The sequence below is a fragment of the Equus przewalskii genome, chromosome 16, assembly GCF_037783145.1.
Source record: "Equus przewalskii isolate Varuska chromosome 16, EquPr2, whole genome shotgun sequence".
Taxonomy (NCBI): domain Eukaryota; kingdom Metazoa; phylum Chordata; class Mammalia; order Perissodactyla; family Equidae; genus Equus; species Equus przewalskii.
Window position 1 is genome coordinate 50,021,388 of NC_091846.1, and position 21,946 is coordinate 50,043,333.

Below are 21,946 nucleotides of genomic sequence, written 5' to 3' on the forward strand. Positions count from 1 at the left end.
AATGTAAAGGCACTTTAAAATGTTTCAAAGTCGTTTTCTCAAACATTATATTTGATCTTTTTAAAACTTTGTGATAATGGCTGTAGAACAACGTAAATGTACTTAATGCCACTCAACTGTACACACAAAAATGGTTAGAATAGTAAATTTTGTTATCTATATTTACTACAATTTAAAAAACCTGTGATATAAGTGAAATTAAAAATTATTATTCCTATTTTACATACATATTTGTCCAGGGTCAATCAAGTGGGCAGAGCTAAGGTTTGAACCTCTTTACCTTTTCCCCACTGTATGTTATTATTAGTCCTACTTCTATTACTCATCACCCAGCGATGTGAACTGCTTTTGCTTTTATTGGGACATGGCAGTGAGGCTGTGCAATGGAGCAGGTAAGGGGAAAACATACACTTTGTATTACTGTGACATCCTGGGTAAACTGACGAGAGAGAGGAAGCACGTAAGAGTAGAGAAGGGGTATAAGAAAGGGTAAAACAAACAGCCTAGCTTGAAGGTATTTCTTTTCTTAAGGGAAAAAAAATACAATGGGGTTAAAATGAGTTTCTACAAAGCCAAAGTATATGAAAAAAGAAACTATGAGGAAAGTTTGAACACGTACTTATTATCCAAACTCAAAATATAACATCACCTCAGATCCCAGGGCTGATGCTGTCAGTTCACTGACAATACTGGCCAGTAGTCCACAGGTGTTGGAGACCAGGTGGGAGGAGAACAGCTCATTTTCTCTCCTCAGGCTGTTCCTGACTGGGAGCACAACAATAACCAGCATTTTCTCCAGAACTTCACGGAAGCTTGTCATCCCTGAGATATTCTCTTCATTCTATGACACGTGAAAAAAAAAAAAAACATTTCCAAGATACTGCTTTATTTTCCATCACATGAGTACTCAATTGCAAAATCTTGTCTTTCTAGACGATACCTTTAAAATTCAGACTTGAGTTTATGACTAGAAACCTACCCAGTTGTACACGGAGTGTCACTAGATCTGCTTTTCACTTGGAAGTCTTTTGAATGACTAGTCTCTGTATATTATAGAAACAGCACACATTTACAAGGAGTTTGTGTTTTTATTACCTTTGAGTCTTTTTCACTTATTCAACTCTTCAATAATGATTGTATACGACAGAAAAAAACTCTTCCTATTTAAGCTTTTTCTATAGGACAAGATCCTAATCTGAGATGATTATTTCTGGTATATATAGAGGTAAAGCAACTGAGAAATAGTCTGTACAAATCTATTTTCTAATAAAATTCTTTCTGTACATGAATGTAATAAAAATATGGAATTCTACTACAAATATTCCTATGCAGTTTTACAATTTCTACTGTACCAGATTTCATAAGTGAAGATAAGAAATCCCAACCTCTACCAATGGAAAAATTTCAAGATAGAAATTACACAGTCTTATTAAAAACCCATGGGAAAATTTTTTTTTCAGAAAAAAAGGGAAAGATGATTTATTTAAAACTGATATCCAACATGAGCATTATTTATCTCTTTTACCATCTTCAATATCTTTTAGCCTATGTGAACAGAAAGCAAAATGCATTCAATTTCATCAGGGAGCCAATCATGACCAATGACCGTTTCAGTTTTACTGTGGAGTAGGGAATCAAACAATTTGGGACTCAGTTCCAGTTTTTTCATAGTGCCTCAACTTCATCTGTAAAATCAGGGGAACTATTTGCCATGATTCAGTTATCAAAATCACCTTGTTGCCCCCTGAGCAAGCAAGTTTTTTTCACAATACTTACATTTCACACTGCTTTTACAAGATACAGTATATAAAACAGATTCAACAGATTTCATAAAGTGATAAAGTCTTAGAGTAGAAAAAGGTCTTCGAGTTAAATCTCTCTTCCCAAGACAAATCAAATATGTACTTAAGTGCACTTTTAATCCATTAGAGGAAATAAAGTAACTTCAGTTAAAATCATCATGAGTGTTATTATAAATCACTCTCAACATATTTTTAATGTATAATCTTAGACCAGAAAAAGTCATTTGGAGATAAGATTACCATAACATTTAGGTTGATTTCTTACGTAATTAGTTTTCCTGGCTTTAAAATAATCAACTCTTGATTTTGTTAAAATTATAATTCTTTTATCCCTTACATCATTTTCATTCTCCAAAAACTTTACTTTTTGGAACATCTCAGAAAATTAGCTTTCGACGAAACTCAATCCCCAATTGTACTCCATAATCAATAATCTGGAAGGGCTTTATTTGGGGGGTGGGGCACGAGGATGAGTGGAGTGTATTTATTTAGTTATGTCCATTTAGTTTCTAATTAGTAATTGACAAGATTAATACAAGAAGCTTTCCATATACTCTGAAAACAAAGTTAATAGGGTCAATATGTTTTAGTTGAAGGACTAAAAAAAAAAAAAAATTAGCACATCATTGTCCACTAAAATTTTAGAAAAAGGAACTCTCATTCCCCAGTGGTGGGGCACCCACTTAAGCAAGCTGACAGACACAAGCTTCCTGGATGGCATTTTGGCAACTTGTAGCAGTCTTAACATGTTTTCTTTTGACTTAAGAATTTTTCCACTCCTGAAGATTTATTCTAGGAAAGTCACCATAAATATGCATAAAAATTTGTTCAATGATATTTTCAGCAGCATTGCTTAAAATACTGACATATTGGGAATAATCTAAATATACATACATATATAATTATATGTATATAAAGGATTAACTATATTATGCTATACTCAAATGGTAGAATTTTATAACATATTGAAAAGAAGGTAGAAGAATATATAATAACCAGGATATATCTTCAAAGAACATTAAGACAGACATACAAATATACAATTGTTAATAATTACCAAATGTTAGAACTTCTCAAAAATGTTTTTTACATATTTTAAAATTTTACTATATTTTTAAGGAAAACACTGCAACACTATAGGGAATTCCAAAAGAAAAACATAGATTACCCCAACTTTATCACCTAAGCATTATTTTCATTTCTCAGTATTCTCTTCCAAAATATGTATTATATACATATTATAACATATGTATGTCTTTTGCTTACATATTTCACATAGTCATATACTTTTGGTTACTGATTTAATTTAAAAATTTAAAAACATCTGCCTTGATATTAAAAGTAAATATAGTTTTTTTTTTTTTTTTAAAGATTTTATTTTTTTCCTTTTTCTCCCCAAAGCCCCCCAGTACATAGTTGTATATTCTTTGTTGTGTGTCCTTCTAGTTGTGGCATGTGGGACGCTGCCTCAGCGTGGTTTAATGAGCAGTGCCATGTCCGCGCCCAGGATTCGAACCAACGAAACATTGGGCCGCCTGCAGCGGAGCGCGCGAACTTAACCACTCGGCCACGGGGCCAGCCCCGTAAATATAGTTATTTTTAATGGCTGAACCATATTCTATCACGTTGACATATCCAAATTCAATTATTTCACTTAATGATGAATACTTAAGGTTCTAATTAAGGTTTTTCATTTTTCCTTTTAATAAAATACACACATATAGCTTTAGTCTTCCAATTATCCCTTGGATAATTTCCTTTGCAAATTCTTATCACACACAAAACCGAATTGACAATTTATCTTGTAAAAACATCTTCCAATTTATAGAACCCCAATTCAAGAGCTGTATTTATTTTTTCATTCCTGTCTCAACTAGTACCTAATTAAAATCTCAGTAAATAGCAAGCACACACTAAATACCCACTGAAAGACTGAAAGAAAAGTATTATTTAGGTAAATCACATAATACCATAAATCATCTATAAGTTTAGTAGGTTTCCTCATAGCCTCATCAGCATAGGACTTTATAAGAGGAAAAAATTTATTTTTCCTGATCTTTTTACAAATAACTTGATACCTCAATAGAACTTTTACTCACATTTAATTACTAGTAAGGATGAAAATTTTTCCCATTCTGGCTTACTGTCTAAAGTCTCACTTACATTTACTTTTATTATTTCTACCGTAACCCCACAAAGGTATTATTCTAACTACAAATTTTCTTCTCATTCTGCCATCGTCCTTTTTTGTTTCTATATGTCTATATGAAATTTTCCTCATAAATTTTGTTGTTTCAGTCAACAGAAGACTGCTGCTGTATAGTAATAAGATAACTATTCTATTTTCTACTCTTTTTTTTTTGCTTTATTCTAAAGATTACTTCTCATCAACTTGGTAGTAATTATGTACAGTTTTCATGGGTCTTTAAGTTAATTTTCCTCCACAGTGCTTTCTAACAAACTACAAACAGTTCCTGAAGAATGTTTCCCATGACTATTGTTTTACACTGCTTATTTTAACTTACCAAAATGTTACAAAAAAAATGTTTTAAACATTATTTATTTCCCTAGAATTCTATCTTGGCAATCTAAAATATTATATTCAGAATATAAAAGTTTGCTTTATAGCATCTGTAACTTTAAATGGTTCAGCATAAAACAAATATATAGGAATTCATTGCGTAGTGCACTCAAATTTTTTATAGGTTAGGGATTGATCATTCAAAATAAAAAATTAGAGAAAAAAGATTGCTCATTTATAGGTAAACATGACAAAGTTTTTGTTCTTAATTTCAGCTTTTTGTGTGAAACACATAATTATTTGGTAAATATATTTACCTATCTAGAAGAATAAGCATCAAGCTAAAGACACCTCCAGTTACAGTTTTAGTGCTTCAATACAAAATACATTTCAGAGAAAGACCTACCTGGCTGAGTTTTTCCATATGTGCTACCAAAAGGGGAAAACGGTGAACTAGTGTTGAGTCATTCTCTGTGCTAACTTGCTTAACAATTGATCGTAGTAGCACTTCTCCGTCATATGCAATAGGGAAGATAGAGGTCAGCTTAACAGAAGTGTGACATAGAGCAGACATGACAGCTGCAAGGAGTCGGCTACTTGACGTCTTGAAGTTTGCTTCTTGGATATCCTTTTAAAAACAAAAATACGCACCTCGTCAAAGAAATACTGCAGCAACATAATCCAAGTTTATGGATATATAAGAGTTAAACAACCTTTTAAATCATACCAAAATTTTCTAGCATTCAGTCATTTTAATTGTCTTATTATAGGATAGCGATACTTTAAACGCGGTTGTTTAATTTACTACCCAATGAAGATGAAGAATTATGAAATATGGTCATGAAAAATCAGCCTCCTGTCCTTTAGCAAATGAATTTATACATCTATATATCCTCAGAATCACAGGGCTCTCCAGCTCTACTCTTAAAGAAAGATATCAAAAAGTTCCCAATTAGTACACATCTAAGGCACTTCCAAAAAATAAGCACTGAAACTATTTCCCACAAATAAATGATTTACATTCTAATTCTGTGCTACTATAACGTTTCACTAATGTTAATGTAGCATAATGTTATTATGCTACTTTAATAACATTTCACTAGGGTCACAAAATTTATGTCATCACACTGTACAGTTTATTCAGAAAAATTAGTAGCATACTTGTAAAATTCTATAACACAGCATTAAAAACTTAACATAGGCTATCCTAATTCACAAAAATTGTATACACATTACTTAGTTCATCAAACATTTGTGTTATAAGTCAGGCTAAAAGTAAAGCAACATTCTACACGTTAAATGAACCTTTGTTGAAGTTGGCCTGTTCAGTAGCAAAGGAACAAAACCACCACATCAGACTTGGCAGTTGAGAGAGTAATTAAGTTGTGCACTAGTCCCACCAATAATCTTGCCTCAGAAAATCGAGAGGCCCAATGGACTACCCTGCTACATGGCATGGATGAACCTGGAGGGCACTATGCTATGTGAAATAAGCCAGTCACAGAAAGACAAATACCGCATGATTTCACCTACATGAGGTATCTCAAATAGTCAAACTCACAGAAGCAGGGACTAGAACAGTGGATGCTAGGCGCTAGGGGAGGGGAAATGGGGAATTGCTGTTCAATGGGTTTAAAGTTTCAGTTATGGAAGATGAATAAATGCTAGAGATCTGCTGTACAACACTCTACCTGTAGTTAACAGTATTGTACTGCACACTCAAAATTCATTAAGAAGGTAGATCTCATGTTAAGTGTTCTTACCATAATGAAATAAATTTTTTTTAAATGCCAAGAAAAATAAATTCAGTATGTTAATAGCTAAAAATAATAACATAAAAACAAAGTTGCCTACCCAGCTGTGACCTCTGGAATATCTTTCAACTAGGCTAGGATGCCTTGGTGGTGACAGTGAGTTTTTTTATAGGGGGAGGAGGTGCTAGAACTTCCAGTACAATGTTGAATAGAAGTAGTGAGAACAGACACTGTGTGTCTTGTTTCCGAACTTAGGGGGGTAATCAATATTTCACAACTAAATATGATGTTAGCTGTATATTTTTTTGTAGATATCCTTTACCAGACTGAGGAAGTTTCCTTTCTTCCTCAAAACTTCCTTCCAAACTTCAAAAATTCTCGTTTGCTGAGAAGTTTTCATCACTGATTAAGTGCTAATTCTGTCAAATACTTTTTCTGTCTCTATTGAGAGGATCACACAATTTTCCCTCTTTACTCAGCTAATATGATGAACTACGTTGATTTTTGAATGTTAAACTAAACTTGCATTTCTAAGATAAACCCCACTAGGTATATTTTTTATATTGCTGTATTTGATTTGATAATATTGTTAAGAACTTTTGCATCTATGTTTCTGAGTAATATTTGTAACAATTTTTTCTTTTAATCTTTGTTAGATTTTGATATCAGGATAAGGTTACCTTGATAAAGTTAGTTGGGAAGTGTTGTCTCCTTTATTTTCTGAGTTTGTAATAGATTGATCTTCTTTCTTTCTTATATGTTTAACAGAATTCACCAGTGACAATATCTGGATCTGGAGTTTTCTTGTGTGGGAAAGTTTTTGCTAATGAATTCAATTTTTTTTTTTTTAAGATTTTATTTTTTCCTTTCTCTCCCAAAGCCTCCAAGTACATAGTGGCATATTTTTAGTGTGGGTCCTTCTAGTTGTAGCATGTGGGATGCTACCTGAGCATGGCTTGATGAACGGTGCCATGTCTGTACCCAGGATGCGAACCGGCGAAACCCTGGGCTGACGAGGTGGAGCATGCTAACTTAATCACTCGGCCACAGGGCCAGCCCCTGAATTCAATTTTTTAATGGATATAAAGCAATTCAGATTTTTTTATTTCTTATTGTGTCAGTTTTAGTTAAGTTATATTTTTCAAGAAATTTGTCTACTTTATCTAAAGTTATAATTTATTGGTATGAAGTTGTTCATAAAATTTCCTTATTCTTAGCTTAACACCTGTTGGATCTATAGCGATATTGCCTATTTCATGCCTGATACTGGTATTTTGTGTTTTTTCTTTCTCTCTTATCTCTCAATCAGACTTGCAGGAATTTATTAATTTTTTTTTATATTCAAAGAAACCAACTTTTGACTGCTAATTTTCTCTGTTTTCTATTTCACTGATTTCTGCTCTTATCTTTATTATTTCCTTCTTTTATTACTTTCTTCTTACTTCGGCTTTGACTTGCTCTTCTTTCTGGTTTCTTAAGGTAGAAACTTAGATCATTGATTTTAAACCTTTTTCCCTTGCTAGTATAAGCAAGCATAAATTTCTCTCTAGTTAATGCTTTAGCTATATCTCACAAATTTTGGTATCTTAATAGTTTTATCTTTCAGTGTGAAATATTTTCTAATTTCCTTTGGATTTCTTCTTTGATTCACTGGTTACTTACAAGTGTTGTCTATTTTCCAAACATTTGGTGCTTTTCTCCGCATATGTTGCTATTGATTTCTAATTCTACTGTGGTCTGAAAACACTTTTAAGAATTTAATCTTTTGAAATTTACTAAGGCTTATTTTATGGCCTAGCATATGATCTATCTTTGTGAACATTATACGTATACTTGAAAACAACATGTATACTGCACTTGCACATTCTGTTTTATAAATGTCAGTTAAGCCAAGGTGGTTAACAGTGTTGTGCACATCTTCTGTATCCCTACTGATTTTTTGGTCTAGTTATTCTATTAATTACTGAAAGAGGAGTGCTGAAGTCTCCAAGTATCAATGTGAATTTGTCTATTTCTCTCTTTAGCTCTCTCAGATTTTCGCCTCAGGTGTTTGAAACTGGGATTTGGGGCAGACACGCTTGTGAGCGTCACGGTTTCCTCGTGAACGAATCAATGAGTGATGTTAGCATCCAAGTCCACCCACAGCTCTCTCCTGACTGATCTCAGATGTGGGGCAGAAGTGACTGCTCTTCTAGTGCTGTCTTTGCTCTCACATCCTCCCTCACTACTGTTCTCTCCCTCTCTTATACACACACACTCACCCACACATTCAGAGAGCAGATCAGCAGCTGCACAACAGGCCTGCCAATTTTATAGCTAAAAAATGATAAACACAAAACGAAAAAAATTTTAACTCTGATTATTTAAGTCACATATACCAAACTGATTTCCTAATTTACCTTTCATAAAAGTTAGAAAGACTGAGACAACTGCAATTTATTTTCTTGAAGAGTACTAAGTAATACAGTATGTCATATTTGCAACTACCATTTTACAAACTTAAATTACCTGATCCAAACAATTCAGCAGATCACAAAGGCAAGCCCACTGTAAGGCAGGAGTTGGGTAGAAAGAATGAAAACAGGCAGTAAAGGTATTGTGACATTCCTGAAGGACAGCTTCTAGGAGGCTCAAGGGTTGACTGAGATATCCTTGAGGATCATTATCCAACTTCACCATGCAGTGATCAACTCCTTCTGATAAAATCTTTCTTAACAAAGTTCTGGTTTTTCCAATACATTCTGCTAATTTGCTAGTTTCTTCTACAACTGCTTTTCCTGTAGCTTTGAGAGAACAAAGCAGATAGCTAATTAAATAGAATAATAAATATGCATGGAAACATTCAATATAATTCAAGTAATGTCCTATATAACTAAAAATCACAAGTACTCATCACCTAGAAACGAAACAATTTAGAAATTAAGTGTGGTCCAAAAGCATTTCGTTTTAAAATCTTAACAGTAAAAACATAATAACAACACTAGTTTGAGCATTTAAGTCCACATTAATTCAAAATAAAATATTTCTATTTGACAGGATCTGTTTAAAATAACACTTTAGGTATTTAATTTTAGCCTAACATGACTTTTTGTTACGAGGATGACATGGAATCTAAGTGGTTCTATATAAGTAAACACATAAGCACCATAGCAAGCCGACTTTCTCCCTTCATTTTAGGAGCAGCTTAAAGGCAGCTGGGCATCTAAACTCTTGGTTTTCCTGTATAAAACTTCTCAATGTCTCAAATATTTTCTCCCTAAAGTAATTTAAAAATGCATCATACCTGACACTGGGTAAATTTCACAGGTATAGACGCGCAATAACCTCAGACAACAGGTACCCACAAAGCGCAGTCTCTCTAAATCTAGAAGTGTAGCTGTGAACTGGAAACCTTTTAATCCTCTAAGTTCTTCAACTCCTAGGACTAAGGTGGTCCAGCTCCAGTGAAGAATACTCAACAATGACTCAAAACATTCCTAATCCAGAATATGAAAAAATAAATAACAATTAGTTCAAATGACACCATAAGTTAAATCAAATGGAAAGATGACATTCAACTTCAAAACTTTATCTTGAACTTTTTACTGAGTTTTGGTAGCCAAAATATTAGATGTTCTATTAGTTCATTCATTATATTACCATTAGAAGCATCTTTGAAGCTTGACAAAACAGGTAGTTAGGCAACTATAAAAACAACTTTCTTCAATATTTACCTTTTTAAAAATACATTTTTAAGTTTCCGTGCTATCTATCTAGTTTATCATGTAAGTAAGGAAAAAAAAAGGGAAAACACTTAAAAATACATGTTTACTTGAAAGGAAAATTAAACTCTACATTGTGACTGTAGTTTTATGTAAATAAACCAAAAATATTTTAAACACTTTAATAATTATTGAATATAATAAACTATTTTAGTATTAGATATGCGACAGTATCAAATAACTTACGTCTACATATTAAATTTTACAAAACAAACTATAGCCACCTTTTGACAAACAAGTTAACAGAAGATGAAAATTGACTAGAAAATACTAAAAAATTCTTATTTGGATATTTAAAAATTCTAGGATCCGAGTTGAGGGTGTGAGCATCCCATGGTCTGCAGGTTTTATTATGCTTACATGATGACAGATACTAGACGAATCTCAAAGCAAAGCACTTATTCCCTCATCCCCACCAAATTCTAGTCCTTTGGTGTAGTAATACCAAGAATAAGAGTTTATAGTTTAACTTTTGAAAGAAAGGATTGAATAAGTTTCTCATATAAGGATTACAATTACCTAATGACCACAAAACCACTTAGACATAAATATAAAAGAATTACTAACCACAGAAAAAAGCACTGAAAAAGATACAACAAAGTCAAAGATACTTATTTGGATCAAAAGATACCACTAAATTGACCTTAATACTTGGTACCAAGGAACCAAAATTCTTGCAGTCTCTTATTCAAAGCACAATCTCTGTAAACTGCCGTAAGGTCAATTTGATATACATGAAAATTTAAATGAGTACAATTCCAGTAGAAATATTCACATAACTACATAATCAAAGACCGGATATAACAGTAAAGAACGAGAATCAAATAATCCTTTGACAGGAATAGGGTTGAATAAATTAAAGTACAACCATTCTATGGGACGTTATGCAACACAAGACTGAGATAGAGCCAAATGTACTAACATGGAGTATGTCCATAGTGCATACTATGAAAATGTTAAAAAGGAGGATGCAAAACTTTAAAGTATCATTAAAAACAACTAAGAAGGTTGTATAGCACACTGTATATAACAGACTAATAAACTTGCATGTGTATAAAAAATGGTCTGGAAGCACAAACATCAAAATGTAAACAGTAGTCATATATGGTAATAATAGGTGATAAGGAAAAAACTTTAATATACTTTTAGTACAGTTTTATTCCCACTCCACTCTATTCCCATCAGGGACGTAAATTAATTTGGTACTTTATGCATCTTTAAATGTAGAATGGGGATAGTCAAGTAGCTCAAGAGTCCCTAGTTAGATACATGACTCTTTTATTTAGTTCCTCAAGCATTAGAGGAACACTTTTTGGTCAAAACCAGCCCAAAATTTTCCTTCACTTTCTGACTCCTTCAGCATATGTATTCATACATGATTTATTAGAAAATCCACCCATTATTTCAGAAATAGCAAGGCATGTTAAAATCAGTCAACCTCTCTATCTTCCCATTATTTAAAGTGCATATTCTCTGGAGTTGGGTGTTAATGCTAATACAAAAACAAATCTGAGTTCATAAAGCTATGCTGAGATAAACTCTTAGAAGAGTGGCTAAATGCTAAACACCAAAATGAAATTGAGCACTGGCTACAAAAGCTGAAATTCTTAAAAAAGGCTTACCACTGAGACAGTTCTTGCAAAAGATCTCTTTAAAATGTGTACAGGTTCACTGGTTTGCTGCTTCCCTTTTGAAGCACTGCCATCACTGGTTGGAAGTCTGAAGGTAGCAGACACACATAAAGTTATGTTGGAAAGTCCAATGGCATTTTTCTCTTCAAAATATACATTTTGCAATAGCAAAATAATTAAATTATACATCTAAATTTTTTTTTAGGTAAAATGCAAATATGGGGCTTTTTAGAAACATTTTCCAATGCTAAGCAACATTTCTAGCACAGGAGCACTTCATCTTTTAAATCTCACCTTTGTAAGAATGGGTAGTAGAGAATCTCTTCTCTTACTAGACAATATATATAACTTATGTTCTCTGGTAATGCTACTATTACCAGGAGTAGTCTAAGCAACTTATGCTCATAATGCTACGTTATGATTACTAACTATACAAGACTGCATAAAAACAAACAAGCAAAAGTCCCTTCTTGGGAAAAGTGAGGTTTATATCACCCAGATTCTTAAAGTGACTACTAGAAAGGAAGATATGGGAGACAGAGAATCACTATTCTGGAGGTATTTCCTTTGATTTTTACTACTTAAAGTAAGAATGACATTTTTAAGTGAGAGTATATATCTATTTGATTTTTTTTTTTTTTTTTTTGGTGAGGTAGATTGGCCCTGAGCTAACATCTGTTGCCAATCTTCCTCTATTTTGTATGTGGGATGCCACCACAGCATGGCTTGTTGAGCAAGTGTGTACATCTGCACCCAGGATCTGAATCTGCTAACCCCGGGCTTCCAAAGCAGAGCATGTGAACTTAACTACTGTGCCATTGGGCTGGCTCCTATTTGAATTTTTTATTCTAAAAATAATTGCAGTAATCTCCTAGAAATAGATGGATACACATATAGGCATATGCTTCCATATACGTCTCAATTACCACCAAGAAATATAATAAATATTATCACATGAGTAAGTTATTTTTTGATATTTCACTTAAAAGCAGACATTTTTCAGCAGTAAGTGATTTTTCAATTGGTTCTATCGTGAGATGAACAAGAAACATAAGACTGCCAAAACTCAATTGGGTCTACATCTAAAGCCCCCATCTAAACACTGATTTCATTTCTCTAAAAAATTTTATTAGTTTATAACATCCTGGAATTGGTAAGAAAATCAATAGATTAAAAAAATACATTATTAAAATATTGTTATTGGCATAATACAGATAATCTGAGTCATTAAGTTTAAAATTAAGCTTGATGTAGATGTTTAAAAATATGCAAAACATTAAATATTTTTGTTAAATGCAGCTATATTTCCACCAGTATATTCTAATTTGCTGAATGCCTCAAATAGCATCCCTTCTACTGTATATTTTATAGTGATCCTAGCTCATTACAGTAAAAGAATAAACCATATTAATTAACTATAAAAATGCTACATACCTGTATAATAATTGAGGTATCTGACCGGCATTAACATCTGTACCATTATTTGATTTCTTTGAACTCTTAAATTGGAAAACAACCCTAGGGAGAGAAAAAATAACAATGATACCAAAAACAACATGATTCAGAATTCATTGAAGGAAATAAGGAATTTAATAATCATGTTTTCAAATCATATGCTGATGAATAGAGATTCATTCTTTAAGGAAAACAATTCAAGTGAAAAGGCATGGTTTTTAGTTCTAGCTCTGAATGGCTTTATTAGTAAAACAAAGGAACTGAATCTGATCGGGAACTGCTAGGTGAGTGGCTGTCCTGCCCGCTCCCGACCCCCCAGCCCAGCTTTAACTAGAGCAATAAGCTTCTAACAAAATATTTCTACTTAAAAACAATTTAAAATCTGCTTAAAAACTGCTCAACTAAATATATTACAAGCTTTAGCTTCAAAATGCTATGATATTCCCAGGTTGGATGACCTGTATATAGGAATCATATGGTCCAGGATCAAAGCAGCCTCCCTGGTTCCAGCATACAAACTCAGTGTAAGTTGAAAAGGATACAGACAACAACAGAATTAAGTTTTCTAAAGCATCCCACTGGAACATTCAGCAACATGGAACTGACTTCATAAATTAGTCTGTTCTTTTTTGGTCAGCTCTGTTATGAGTTGAACAAAGCTATTTGAAATATACTACTATATAACTTCTACCCATATCAAATAGTTTATGTTCAAGAATAATAGAGAATAAATTGAATTTCTCCTACAAAAGATGGTCCTTTCAAACACATGAACCAGAGTAGAGAGTATAAAGCAGGCTGGACTTAGAGTCAAGAGACGCCAGGTCCAGATTTGGTCCTGCCACACAGTTACTGCATCACTCAAAGCCAATCATTTCACTTTTTGTCTCTCTATTTCCCTGAGCATAAAATGGGGCTAATAACTGCTCCACAAAGTTCTTTTGAGCATCAAATTTATAAACTGAAAAGCACTCTATACATGAAATTTAAACAGTAAATTTTCCACTACATTTCATTAAAACTATAACATCTCATATCGTTGAAGCTTCTCAATTTATTGTTTTCATAAGCACTGTCGAATTTTATAGTAAGTACATGTTTCTTTTTTATGGTTTCCAAACTCCTCATTATCCTTGTCACTTTCCTCTAGATAATTTCTGCTTTGGTAATAAGCTTTTAAACAGCATAACATCCAGAAATACATACAAATTCCAACTGACAAGAGCAAAGAACAGTAGTCCTATTACCTCCTTGTTCTGTCTAGACCTTTAATCTGGCATGAGGTGATATGAATTTAATTTTTAGCAGTCATATTATGCTTTAGCCTTACTAAGATTTTTATCCTACTGAAACACCTCTAAGCTTTCAAAACAGTATTCCACTAATAAAAATGAGTTGCTTAAGTAATACTTAAACAATCGCTTACCCATCATCTGTGGTGATAGAAGCTTGCCCATGAGAGCCGCAGTCACTGCTGGGTCCTGACACTCGAGCCCATGCTACATACCACCACCCAGCTTGCAGGAGAACTGGTTCATCAAACATCATTGCATACTTTTCTCTGAGAGAAAAATTAGTAAGTCAAAGACAATGTGTTTGCACTTCCCCGTTACATACATTTATTTCTTTAAAGCTTTTAAAAACACAAAATTCATTGTATTACAAGATTCTTTGTCAAACAATGTTAAAAACCCTCGATTTTAGGAAGTCTGAATAAAAATACAGATAATAGGTATTTGTGTTATGGTGATGGAATTACATTTCTTCCCCCCATCTTGAATTTTAAAACTTGCCTAATTAAAACTTTCATATTAAAATAAGACAAAATTTTTTAAATTGTTGGAAAAAAAAACCTTGCCAGTTTTGTTGGAAAATAAAACTCTGAACTTCAATTCTATAATTTATTTATTTAACTACAGTGTTTTGAGAGGTAGCATGTTAAAAAAACGGCTCTGGAGTCACATGGCCTGAGTTCAGGCCTGGCTTGTGACCTGCTAGCTGCACGACCTTGGGCAAGTTACTACATCTTCTCTGTACCTCAGTTTCTTCATCTGAAAATAGGGATGACAATAATGTCTAGCTCATAGGGTTGTTCTGAGGTTAGAGTTAATTCAGACAGTGTTTGGAATTGTGACTGTCACACAGTAACTACACAAAAAAGTTTACTAAATTAGGAGAGAAAAGGTATGTATAAAAATAAGGGCATCTGATAAAGATATAAGCAAGTTACAAAGTTTTAGGTAACAGAGTAGAAGGAATGAGTATCAGTTGTAACTGGGAAAGAGAGAAGAATAAAGGGCAAGTAGGAAGGGGAAGAATGTGATGAATGGATCGACAGATGTATGAAAGTACAAAACAGGGTCTGGAAAAGGCAAGGTGTCCAGTTAGGTTAAAGCATTACGACAGATGTAAGAGAGTAGAAAGTAGAAAGTCAAAAAAGATGCTGTGAAAGATTATGGAAGTCCTTTAATGTTGGCCTTAGGAATCTGAGCTTTGTTAGTAGGCAAATGAAGAAAATCTAGATGATTCTCATACATGAAACCATATATTATATTCTTGACATAATCACATGCTCAAAAATAAATGCTAAATGACAATGGCATCTTAAGGCTTTCTTAAAAATTTATCAACCAATTAACTTTCCTGAAATTTCTCTAATCTTCATTCATTTAAAATATAAAAGATGACTGAAAAACTATCTCCTAATATTGGTTCACATCTCACGTGAAGAAACAGTCAAAATTTTCTTTAGGTTAACTATTTTGTTCTCAAAAGTCTTTATCTGTTAAAGCAAATTCAATGCCTTACCACCATTCTTATTCCAGAACATATACATTTTCACTAGTAAAAAGCTTATGGACACCACACAAGGTTTCCTTAAAATCATTCTTGTAGGAAGTATGGTGTACTATTATTATTGAGAAGCTCAATTTTAATTTTTTTTCATCATAATATTCCCTGATTTAAATCACTAAGTTGTCACAACACAGTGATGAGAAAATTCTTAGCATTACACAGAGAGGACTAATCTAGGTCTCTTCTTGATGAACCTTCACAAATAAATGTCCTGATTCTGGTAATCTCCTAAGAGGTTCCAGTAAAGCTGGTCACCTCCCCAGGTGTGTTATAATCAAGCATATACTATGGGCACGGTATCAGCATACACAGGGGATCTGAATTATGGCCCACTGAGACTATTTGACACTATGTACATAATGCTACAGGTAGTAAGTAATTGTGTCACATCACTAGAACACTAGCATATTAGGTGTTCTCTAAGTGATGCATGAAGATAAAAGTGTGTAAAATATGTGTATATTTCCATTTTATCTTCAATGTAGAAACACTCAATTTATCTTGTGAAATACAAATGTGAAAGATATTATTCGTTTCAATGCAGCATTGTTAAAAGCAACACTCACGGTAATATAAAATTTAATTTCTCAAGCATGATTAAAAGATTATTTAAAATTTCCTTTTTAAGCTATGTTTATTCACTTATAATGAATTTTTCATTTTAAGTATATAAGGATTATACTGAATAATGAACAAATCTTTACCTAGCAGCACAGTCATAAGCCAATACATCAGTCTCTGCAAGAAGGTCGCCATCAGTTTCATGATCTCCTCCATCAGGACCCAACTCAAACAGCTGGGGAAAGGAGAAAAACATATTGTGCCCAGTCATTCAGTCATGTAAATCAGATGAATATGTTTATAATTTCGCAAGTGTCCAATACATATGCTGGACTATACAGAGTGTAAAAATCAGAGTACCTGCTTTCTTAATGTTAAGTGAAATATACAAAAATATATTTAAATTAAGAAACATATAAATGTTTTCTGGCCTATATTGATCTCACTTTTCCTAATTTACACATTCATCTATTTATATCAAATTCTCCAAATAGTTTTGTACCAGATATAAATATCTGAAGGAGATGAGAGAACTCAACCAAAGCATTTTATCTAAGTGAGATAGAATCTTGCTTCATCACTTACTAGCTGTGAGATCCTAGGACCCAATTTACTTATCCATAAATGGGAGATGGATACTAACAGTTACTGCTTCATTGTAATTGTGAGAATTAAATAAAATAATACTTGTGGAAAACACAGAAGAATACCCAGCAAAAAAGGCTAGAAAATGTTAGCTATGGAGAGAAAGAGGAAAAACAGAAGACAAAGCTTCTTAAAAAAACAGGAACAAAAAAACAGTTCAAAGTAATATTGCATGGGTAAAGGAGAGATAAGGAGTGTGGAAAAAAAACGGTTATGAGAAAATGAGGAGAACCAAAGAGCCTGGGAAAAGGAAGGAAGAGAAGAAGATATCAAATAGGGGAAGTTACGATATTAAGTGAAAATAAAGAATTATGAGCAAGAGGTCTTGTTAAAAAATGGCGTAATACATATAGAGTATGTATTACGTATTATCATAAGATCTGATTCTCAACAGTTGTTGGATTCCCCCAGGTAGCTCAATCTCACTAGTTCTACAGCGACTCATCTCTCCCCTTCTCCTTCCCTGTTCTGATTAATGGTACTATCATTCACCTAGTCACTCAGACAAAAAACCGGGAATAATCCTCTGTTCCATCTCTCTCTGCCATCACTATGTCTATTCTATTACTTGCCAATTCAACTGTATTCACTGTTACTGGCTGGAACACTTTAATAACAACTAATTAGTTTTCTTATCTCCATTCTCTCCTTGCTCTAATCAATATTCCACAAAATTGAGGGTTTTTGCTTTTGTTTAATGATCCTTAGTATTCTTTTTAAAATGAATATTTGATCAGAATATTTTCTTAACCTAAAATTCTTCAATGGTCTCTCATCTCCTTCTTCCTAGCGTGATATAAAGATCCTTAATAATTTGCTCCAACGTGGCTCCCCTGCTTATGTTTAACAAATATTTCTGAATACATACTGTGTGCCAGGCATAGTTCTAAGAACTGGGCATACAGGGGTGAACGATGCAAACAAAAAAACAGGGGCTATTGGGAATAAGTTTGTGGTAAGGGAGAGGATTTACAGGTGTTTTTGTTTTTGCTGAGGAAGATTCACCCTGAGCTAACATCTATTGCCAATCTTCTTCTATTTTGTATGTAAGCCGCTGTGACAACATGGCCACTGATAGACAGTGGTTTAGGTCTCCGCCCAGGAACCAAACCCAGGCAGTTGAAGTAGAGCACACCAAACTTAACCACTAGGCCACTGGGGCTGGCCTGAAGATTTATAGTTTCTTTTTTTTTTTCCTCCCCAAAGCCCCCCAGTACATAGTTGTATATTCTTAGTTGCGGGTCCTTCTAGTTGTTGCATGTGGGATGCCGCCTCAGCGTGGCTCGATGAGCGGTGCCATGCCCGCGCCTAGGACTCGAACCGACGAAACACTGGGCCGCCTGCAGCGGAGCGTGTGAACTTAACCACTCGGCCAAGGGGTCGGCCCCCAGATTTATAATTTTAACTAGGCTCACCAGGGAGTCAAGATTTGAAGGTGATGAAGAGTGAGCCACGAAGGTAGGAAGATAGTGAGGAGTTGTAGTCAAAGGGAGCAGCAAGTGCAAAGGTCCTGTGGCTTGACTACACCTGGCATGTTTGAGAAACAAGGGCAGGCTGGTGTGACTGGATTAGAATGAAGGAACTAGTATAACTTAAGGATGGAGTGATGATGGCAGTCAGTTCTGATGGTGTTTTGTAGGCTCTTGTGAGGTCTTTGGCTTTTATTCCAAAATAGGAAGACACTGCAGAAATCTGAACAGAGGGGTGGCATTCTCTGGTGTACATTTGAAGAGAATCACACTGCTGTGTTGAGAACAGACTGAAGAAAGCATGAAGATAAGGAGGATATAAGTTGGGAGGGTACTGTAATAATCCAGGTGAGCATGGCTGTGGTTTGGATCAACTTGGTACCAGGGAGAGTTTTTAGAAGTAGTTAGATCCTGGATTTATTTTTAAAGTGCAGCCAACAATATTTGCTGATAAAGTGGACGCAGGGTGTGAAAGAAAAGAGAGAAGTCAAGAATGACTCCAAGATTTTTGGCCTGCGTAATTGGAAGAATGAAGTTAACTCTATTCTGAGTCAGTTAACTAGGATAGGGAAGAACATGAGAACAGCAAGTTAAGAGAGATCATCAGAAGCCTAGTTTTGAATGTGTTACATCCAAAATGCCTATTAGCTATCAAAAGTAGAGATGCAGAGTAGGCAGTTATATATATAACTTTGGAGGTCTCTAAGTTTGAGAGTGATCAGAGAAAAAATACTTAAAGCCATAAGACTGGACCACCATGGGGTGAGTAGACTTTAAAAAGATGTCCCAGACTGAGTTCTGGCATTCCAACATTTAAAGGTCAGGAAGACAATTAGTAACCAGCAGAAGAGTAAGAAGAGCAGTCAGTGAGACCGAGGAAACCAGTGTGGTGTCTTGGGAGCCAAGTGAAGAAAGTGTTTCAAAGAAGAGCTCAATTGGATTAAATTCTGTTGATTGGTTAAGGAAGATGAGGACTGAGACTTGACCCTTGGCTTTAGCAATACAGAGTCATTAGTATCCTTGACAGGAGTAGTGTCAGTGGAGAGGTTGGGGAAAAAACTTGATTAAAGTAGGTTCAAGAAGGAACGGGAAGAGAGAGAATGGAGACAGAAAGTTAAGAAGATGCACAGAATCCAGCTAGATGGCTAATCTAAGACAAGTAGCTTTGCCTAGGGTAGTGATGGAAGTCTTTTTCAGGAGAGGAAAGAGATGAAAGAGGACCTATCAAGAAAGACAACTCGGTTTCTGGCTTATGTAACAAGCGTATGGTGAGTGGTACTATTCAAGAGAGAGGGATCACTGGAAGAGAACCAAGTCATGTGGAAGAGCATGAATTCAATTGAGATATAATGACTGACAACTGGCATGCCTTTAAAACATTACATGGAAACGGATGAAGGAAGTGTGAACTAGAGATAGAAATTTGGGCATCATGGTGTGCTGACAGCTATTGAAACTTCAGGCTTAGAAGAGAATGCCTAGGAGAAAATAAGGAGTGAAGAAATAGGGCCCAGGGCTGGGCCTAGAAGGGCTCCAACATTCAGTTGCCTGATAGAAGAGGAAAAACCTACAGAGGAGACACAAGAAACAACCAGAAACATGAAAACAAAACAAAACAAAACAAAGTAAAGAAGAGGCTTACTGCTAGGAAAAAAATGTATACCTTAGAGTGGTGAAGGGGGAAAAAACAAAAAGACACCTGTAGGAAGGCCTCAGTCCACTCAACGAATAACTAAATACAAAGGCAAGATCATGTCCAGAGAAGGAGAGGAGTAAGTGAGGATATGAGACTTGAAAAAGAAAAGTAGTGTCGATATAAAAACAACATAATGGAAGACCTCTATAACTCTATACCACAACTACTGGAGACAGGGTCCACTATGGTGTTCACTACTATAAAAAAGAGCCTTTCATGGCCAGGAAAAAATATATCTTCCTGATAAGCTTAGTTTGCCGACAGACACTCCAGCAAGAACTACAGAAGTCACTGAGTTTGTTTTTCTATCTTGACTCTGAATCAAGACATCCTAAAACAACCAGTTCAAAGCAGGTACTCTGTAATGAGCCACAACTAAAACTATTGTTTTTCTTATATCAACATATATATGCCACAGATGTCCTTAATCATTATTCCATCCCTACTCTTTGTATAACTCCAGGGACTTTTAACTTTTATTTTCTTCATTTCTATGTTATCTGAATTTTTTTTAGCACATGTATTCCAATTATAACCAGAAATAAGCAAATACTTTTTGAAGTTTGTCAGTTCTGGCTGGGCCTCTATGGGAAGCGTCCTCACAAACCATCACTATATGGGAGTTTTAACATATTAATATAATTTTTAGATATTATTGAGAGAACTAAGAAAATACCTCCTGAGCAAATGGCATTTAATTAAGATGAAGTCTGCTATTAAAATTAATGTAGAAACTATAATTTTCTCTTTTACTTTAAGAGCAAAATCAGTTCATTTGAGAAGTAGAATATTTAAGCTATTAGTGAATTTTCAAAGAAAGAGCATATCCTTTGCTGCATGTAATTGCTGGCGTTTTCTAAGATGAATAGTGTGGTAAACTTATGACTCTTGATTAATTTCAGTTTGTCTACCAGAGGGAATCCAGCCCCTATACTCTGTCTCTCACTTCATCCCTGGTCCCCATTCCTGGGGTGACGATGTCTGGTTACATAGTATTTGGCAATAAAAATGCTAAAAACTTTTAAAGCCATATCAAAATGTCCCTGCATCAAAACAGTTGTGCCTCCTGTCATTAAAAGACTACAAGAAAGTAGGCACATAGAAAGTTACTGCTGTTCCCAGGCCACCAGGAAGTACAGCACAAAGGACCGAGACTGACTATTTAAGTCCTTTTCAGTCTAAAATCCTTGAAAAATCATTTTCTACTCATTTTACTCCCTTACTATGTGACTTTTGATTTTTTAATGAATTAAGTTAGTAGCGTTATACTAGACTTCAGCAATGTCTCAAGTCCTTTTTAAAAAGAGGCATTAAATAAAATAATAAACTAAGTCAAAAATCAGTATCCTCAAACAAAAAGGGCAATGGCATCAACGAACTGCTTACCTTAATTTTAGCAGTATATTCTCCTCTACCTCCAAACAGACCAAGACCACCAAGCAAAATATCGGTGTCAGCACTGAAACGGATAGCTTCCACGGAATGGGCAGAGTAACCCCAGCCCCCGCCATGACCTGAAAGATACAAATAATAATTTATGTTTTAAAATATCCATATGTTTCAGTTATAAGACAGTATCTCCTAAACATAAACATACATACTTTCAAACCTATTCACTACACTATAATCTTCTTTGGAATAAACTTTCATTACTGCTTGAGTCTCTTCTTCCGTACTTGCGACACCCATTTTTAAATCCTGCATAGTTGCCAAGGTATCAAGACAACCTAAAAAGAAACGGACAAAAATTCAATTCCTTGAAATTAAAATTTCCCGTAATATTAAAGATATGAAT

General features: G+C 34.4%; 1 protein-coding gene across 30 annotated transcripts in view; it reads right to left on the reverse strand.

Annotated features, from left to right (window-relative positions):
* The window catches only part of MYCBP2 (MYC binding protein 2), a 256,174-nt gene that overhangs the window by 121,445 nt on the left and 112,783 nt on the right, over nucleotides 1-21,946 (reverse strand). For all 30 annotated transcript variants that reach the window (XM_070578977.1, XM_070578975.1, XM_070578971.1 and 27 more), the window contains 10 exons: nucleotides 21,753-21,878; nucleotides 21,538-21,665; nucleotides 16,485-16,576; nucleotides 14,351-14,485; nucleotides 12,904-12,987; nucleotides 11,461-11,557; nucleotides 9,361-9,553; nucleotides 8,586-8,860; nucleotides 4,730-4,951; nucleotides 650-841 (listed from right to left, as the gene is read on the reverse strand). In XM_070578977.1, the coding sequence (XP_070435078.1) occupies nucleotides 650-841; nucleotides 4,730-4,951; nucleotides 8,586-8,860; nucleotides 9,361-9,553; nucleotides 11,461-11,557; nucleotides 12,904-12,987; nucleotides 14,351-14,485; nucleotides 16,485-16,576; nucleotides 21,538-21,665; nucleotides 21,753-21,878 (1,544 nt within the window). The remainder of the gene's footprint in view (nucleotides 1-649; nucleotides 842-4,729; nucleotides 4,952-8,585; nucleotides 8,861-9,360; nucleotides 9,554-11,460; nucleotides 11,558-12,903; nucleotides 12,988-14,350; nucleotides 14,486-16,484; nucleotides 16,577-21,537; nucleotides 21,666-21,752; nucleotides 21,879-21,946) is intronic.